The sequence below is a fragment of the Rattus rattus genome, chromosome 2, assembly GCF_011064425.1.
Source record: "Rattus rattus isolate New Zealand chromosome 2, Rrattus_CSIRO_v1, whole genome shotgun sequence".
Lineage (NCBI taxonomy): Eukaryota > Metazoa > Chordata > Mammalia > Rodentia > Muridae > Rattus > Rattus rattus.
Genome location: NC_046155.1, coordinates 104,173,432 through 104,179,058, shown reverse-complemented (window position 1 = coordinate 104,179,058; position 5,627 = coordinate 104,173,432). Strand labels below are relative to the sequence as shown.

The 5,627-nt window shown below is 39.4% G+C and overlaps 1 protein-coding gene across 2 annotated transcripts; it reads left to right on the top strand.

Moving 5' to 3' along the window:
* The first annotated feature begins 2,812 nt into the window (after positions 1 to 2,812).
* Positions 2,813 to 4,743, top strand: LOC116894146 (olfactory receptor 52B2-like). 2 transcript variants are annotated; one of them, XM_032895864.1, is made up of 2 exons: positions 2,813 to 3,766; positions 4,401 to 4,743. In XM_032895864.1, exons 1-2 carry the CDS (start codon positions 2,857 to 2,859, stop codon positions 4,430 to 4,432), a joined length of 942 nt encoding a protein of 313 aa, XP_032751755.1. In that variant the 5' UTR covers positions 2,813 to 2,856; the 3' UTR covers positions 4,433 to 4,743. The 2 variants fall into 2 exon arrangements, with proteins under 2 accessions (XP_032751755.1, XP_032751754.1); XM_032895863.1 differs by having other exon boundaries at positions 2,813 to 4,743.
* Positions 4,744 to 5,627: the final 884 nt, after the last annotated feature.

The following is a 5,627-nucleotide window of genomic DNA, read 5'->3' as shown; positions in this document are numbered from 1 at the left end:
TCTTACCCTCCATAGGGTTGGGATTGTAGACTGACAAAGGACCATGCCTGGCTTTTTAAATGCACAGCAAGCACTTTTGCAACTGAGCTGTCTCCCCAGTCCTTAGTTTTTTATTCAGAAACAGAATTAAAGACAGTTCCTGTGTGCTCAAGCCAAAGTGGATTTGGGTTTTCTGTTGTTCATAATGTAGTGCAGTGTGTCTCACAGACAGAACTCAGAGTTCGCATCTGGATCTAAAACTAGTTTTTGTTTACTTCATTATATGCCCTCATGGACGCTTCTTTGTGTGTATATACATATGTGTGTGTGTGTGTGTATTTTCATGTGTGTATAGGTACACGTGTGTGCATGTGTACGCATTAATATGGAGACCAGATGCCAGCTTTAATTGTTTCTCCTGAGGAGTCATCATCTTTTGTGGTGACACAAACACTTTCACTGAGACCTGGGCCTGCTGAGTAGTGAGGCTGGTCTCTAGCAAATCCAGTGATTCTCCTGTCGTCACCTTTAAGCAATGGTATTGAAGTCCATGTCAGAACATATAGCTTCTCATGTGGGTGCTGGAGCTCAAATCAGAACCTCAAGTGCTTTGCACATAGTTATCTCTCCAGCTCCTAGACATGAAAAACAAACAAACAAGCAAGCAAACAACTGGAAACAACATCTCATTGAAATATAGGAACCCTAACTTACGTCCCTAGGGTGGTTATGAAATCATACAGCTAACTTGATAGTGTAGAATGTAGACGTCTGTAGATTCTCTTGCTGTTGCTGTGATTTCAGAAAGTAGATGGCAGAAATTACTGAACAGAAACATTTGCAGAGTTAAAACTTTAAAAAGTGCTGGGCCGTAGTAGAGCATGTCTTTAATCCCAGCACTCCGGAGGCAAAGGCAGATAAATTTCTGAGTTTGAGGCAAGCCTGCTCTACACAGTGACAACTAGGTCTACACACAAAAACTCTGTCTCAAAAAACCAAGCCAAACCAAGCCAAGCCAAACCAAACCAATCCAAACCAAACCAAACCAAACCAAACCACCAACAGCACTTCCCCCAAACCTCTAAAAAAACAACCAACCAACCAATCAACCAAAACTCCAAACAAGCAAAACAAAAACTAAAACAATAAAACCCAAAACCAAAAGCAAGCAAACAAGTAACAACAAAATAAAACAACAAATGCTTAAAAGCTGTGGTCAAGCCACTGTCCAAAGTGGCCATAGAAAGTTACAAGTCTCCACAGGGAGCTGGGATATATTTCAGTTTTTAAAATTTTATGTGATTTTTCATTTCTTTAAATATTATATGATTGAACATATGTTCATATGTATAGACTGATTTTATTATAGTATATATCTATTTTGATTCTTTGCATGTTCAAAAATATTTCTTTTTTATTTTCACCAACCTTTATTATTTCAAGACGTTAATTTTTTTCTATTGCAAGCTTTGTATATATCTTTTTTCTAGAGTTATTTTTTTTATATTCTTCATTCTGTTTTTACAAAACTGTCAGTCATTTGCTACTTTCTATGGAATTTGGTTCCCTTATTTTATTCAGGTCTTTCAAATGCCAAAAATGTTTTATCTTAAAACACTCATTTTAATTTTAAATATTCTTATAGTTTTGCTGTTTAGGCATCTGGAATTTCTACTTGTTTACCTAACAAATCGGGCAATAATCTTATTCTCTCACAAAAGTAACCTTGTCAAATATCCCAATGTCATTAATTGAATAGATTGTTTTTCTCCATTTGATTGGAATTGTAAGTTCCAAATATATTTCTATTAGTTGCTTGGATTTCTGTTAAGTTGGACTGATTCCTTCACTAACAGTAATTAGTATTGATTTTGTGTTTTTCTACTAGGCACTATGTGAAGCAGTCTGTACTGCATATTTGATTTAATTCTGACAAGAAAAGTATGAATAATTCAACAACAAAGATCTGCCAAATTTCTAAGATGTAAAAAAACTTGTCTTAAAAAAAATTTAGTAACAAAAAGTCAGAGGCCTAGGATAGGAGCTGAAGAGGGCTATGTCGTAATGTGTAGTCTATAAACGAGGAGATTTTCAAGGTAGAAAGATTTGTTGTAGGTGAGGAGAGTGCTTGCCAAAAGCGATGAAAACTGGAAAATTCAGGTTCTGAGTGGAGAGCAGGTAACACTGTAAATTAGCCTTGACAACGTCTCTAAAGCTGAAAAAAAAAGAGTACTGTAGGATTGTGGAGGGTTTTCTATGTTTAAAAAGTTTTGGCTTTATTCTATAAATTGATTGAGTTATTAAAAAAACCATAGAGACTGAGGAGATGGCTCTGTGGGCAGGAGTGATTGTGAAAGCAGGCAGACTTGGTTCAAATTTCCAGAACTCATGCAAATAGTTGGGCATTTCTGTAACTCCACCACTGGTAGGTGAAACAGGAGGCTACTGAGAATTTGGTGGCACACACGCATGCACACACACGTGCACACATGAACACACACCACACCCCCATACCTCACATACAGCAAACCAAACCAAACCACAGTAAGCATTTTGTCACCAAGGCTGTAACCTTCTGAAAGTAAAAGGGTGAGGATGCGAAGCCTTGCCTAGCATAGGAGGAACAGGTGAATGATCAAACCCTGGGGAAGAGTTATATGGAACATGCATGTGTGTATGGGTTCCTGACACTGCCGAGGTGTGGTCAGGAACAATTGTTTGTATCTTCAATGCTAACGTGGGAAATGGAGGATCAACATTATTCACGTGTAAGTCACTGTGATGTTTGCTCACCTCCTACCAGAGCTCACAGCTGGCCCTTCTTCCTACTGTCTCTCCATTATTTTTAGTCTTCACAGGGAGAATTCAAAAGAAAGCATGCTTGGAACTAACGTTACCATCATCCATCCAGCAGTGTTCATCTTACTTGGAATCCCAGGGCTGGAGCAGTACCACACCTGGCTTTCTATCCCCTTTTGTCTCATGTACATTGCTGCAGTCTTGGGAAATGGAGCCCTCATCCTTGTTGTCCTGAGTGAACGCACCCTCCACGAGCCCATGTATGTCTTTCTATCCATGCTGGCAGGCACGGACATTCTCCTGTCAACCACCACTGTGCCTAAGGCCTTGGCTATCTTTTGGTTCCATGCTGGGGAGATCCCCTTTGATGCCTGCATTGCTCAGATGTTTTTCATTCATGTTGCTTTTGTGGCCGAGTCGGGAATCCTTCTGGCCATGGCATTTGACCGCTATGTGGCAATTTGTACTCCTCTGAGATACTCAGCCGTCTTAACACCTATGACAATTGGAAAAATGACCCTGGCCATCTGGGGACGGAGCATTGGAACCATTTTCCCTATTGTATTCCTGCTGAAGAGACTGTCATACTGCAGGACCAATGTCATCCCACACTCATACTGTGAGCATATTGGTGTAGCCAGATTGGCCTGTGCTGACATCACTGTCAATATCTGGTATGGCTTCTCAGTGCCAATGGCTTCAGTTTTGGTAGATGTTGCACTCATTGGTATTTCTTATACTTTGATCCTCCAGGCTGTGTTTAGACTTCCTTCTCAGGATGCCAGGCACAAGGCCCTCAACACCTGTGGTTCTCACATTGGAGTCATTCTCCTCTTCTTCATACCATCATTTTTTACTTTTCTTACTCATCGCTTTGGCAAGAACATCCCCCACCATGTGCACATTCTTCTGGCAAATCTCTATGTGTTAGTCCCCCCCATGCTTAACCCTATTATCTATGGTGCTAAGACCAAGCAAATTAGGGACAGCATGACTCACATGTTATCTGTTATGTGGAAGTCTTGAGAGAGGTCACAGTTCACAAAACTGTCTCAGTTTCTTACCAACAGGAGAGAGAGAGAGAGAGAGAGAGAGAGAGAGAGAGAGAGAGAGAGAGAGAGAGAGAGAGAAACTTGCCAGTGAGTTCTTATGTTCCAGAACCATGTTATCTGTTGCAGAAAGCAAATGAGTACTAGAGTAAAATATATATGGGTTCAAATCCTGGTTCTATTACATTCTGATTGTGAGCCATGGGGAGTTCTATCTTTTGGCAATTTAATTTTAACCTATAAAATAAAACCTCTTTGCCTATGTTCTAAGCTTGTTGTGAAGATTAATTTGAATATATAAACCACTTGCCTGGCATTATATAGGTTCTCGATAGCTGTAATTCTAACTTGAAGCATGTTGACTGAAAACGGTATCATTTATTTATGTGAGATTTCCAGCATGTCCAGAGGCCTCTCTTCTCTCTCATGCTTGCCTGTTCAGACAACACCATGACCATCGTCTTCTCCAGCATCATGGCTGATGTCACTACACAACTCCAGTAAATATAAAAATAGGTGAAAATGTCACAGTGCCTTGAAATACACCAATGTGTTTAAGTACATTAAGGTTGGGATTGATCGTATTTATATGTAACGGGATTTGATCATTGTTATATATAAAAGATCCACTTCTTCATCTAGCAAGTGGGTCATGTGAAACAGCATAGGCACAATCTTTAGAGTGCTAAGTATCTGAGTTGAATGCATGAACAAAGAGTAAATACAATCGGATCATACTGGTAATATAAAAATAAACGGTATCTAACTAAGCATTTTGATTCTAGGTCCTTTAGAGTTTTTCTCCCTCATCAGTTGTCCAGCTTTCAATCTGACAAAAATCAATTGTCTGGCTTTAAATCGCATTGACTACGATGATTTACAAATTAATAATTCTAGCTTAGTCTTTTCCTTTGATATCCACATTCATATATTCAGCTCTTTCTTTTTCATAACTAAATTCCATTCTTGGCAACTTCATGTGTTATATATAATACATTCAATTGTTTTCACCTCATTTTTGTTTTAAGTTTAAATATTAAAAAAACACATGTATGGATGTTTTTACCTACATGTGAGTCTGTGTACCATGTACATGCTTTGTGCCCACAGAGGCCAAAAGAATTGGAGTTACAGATTGTGTGGGCTGAGAACTGACCCCAGAGCTTCTGTAAGGATGGCTAGTATTCTTAACTGCTGAGTTCTCTCTCCAGCATCTCAACAGCATTACATCCTGCCATCTCCGGCACTCCAGTCTTTTTCCCATGCCCAAGCTACTTGTGTTCTTGAGTTCAGAGCTATCATGGAGTATGTTGTGCTCAGCAGCGTAGATAGATTCTAGAGAGAGCACCATCACTGTCTTCAGTTAGAGTATACTATCTCTTGGCATTTTCCTTTTGGTGTCTTGTGGGTATTTCAGAATAAACATGTCTACATTAGAAAGGATACCTTAGGCTACACTGTGCAACAAATCATAAAATTTCAGGGGAATTAGCAAAAGAATATCATTGCTATTTCATTTAAAATGCTGCTTGTGGCACTAGGAACTATTCTTTCTGTAGTGGCTGCTGTGGCTATATATCACCTTTAGTCGCACGTTCTCACCTGTAGTCTCATGTTCTTGAACATGCTGTCTTCTTTCTGGTGATAAAATGTTGGACTAAGAGTTATAGCAGTTCTTTCTCCCCCATTTTGAATCAGTTTCTTGCTATGTAACCCAAATTGGTCTTGAACTCATCCTGTAGACTAGGCTGGCCTCAAATTTGCAACCTTGAGTGCTGGGATTATGGCTACTATGCCTGA

Bases quoted from the DNA above. Each gene is read 5' to 3' on its own strand.
- LOC116894146 (XM_032895863.1), top strand. From the start codon at position 2,857: ATGCTTGGAACTAACGTTACCATCATCCATCCAGCAGTGTTCATCTTA.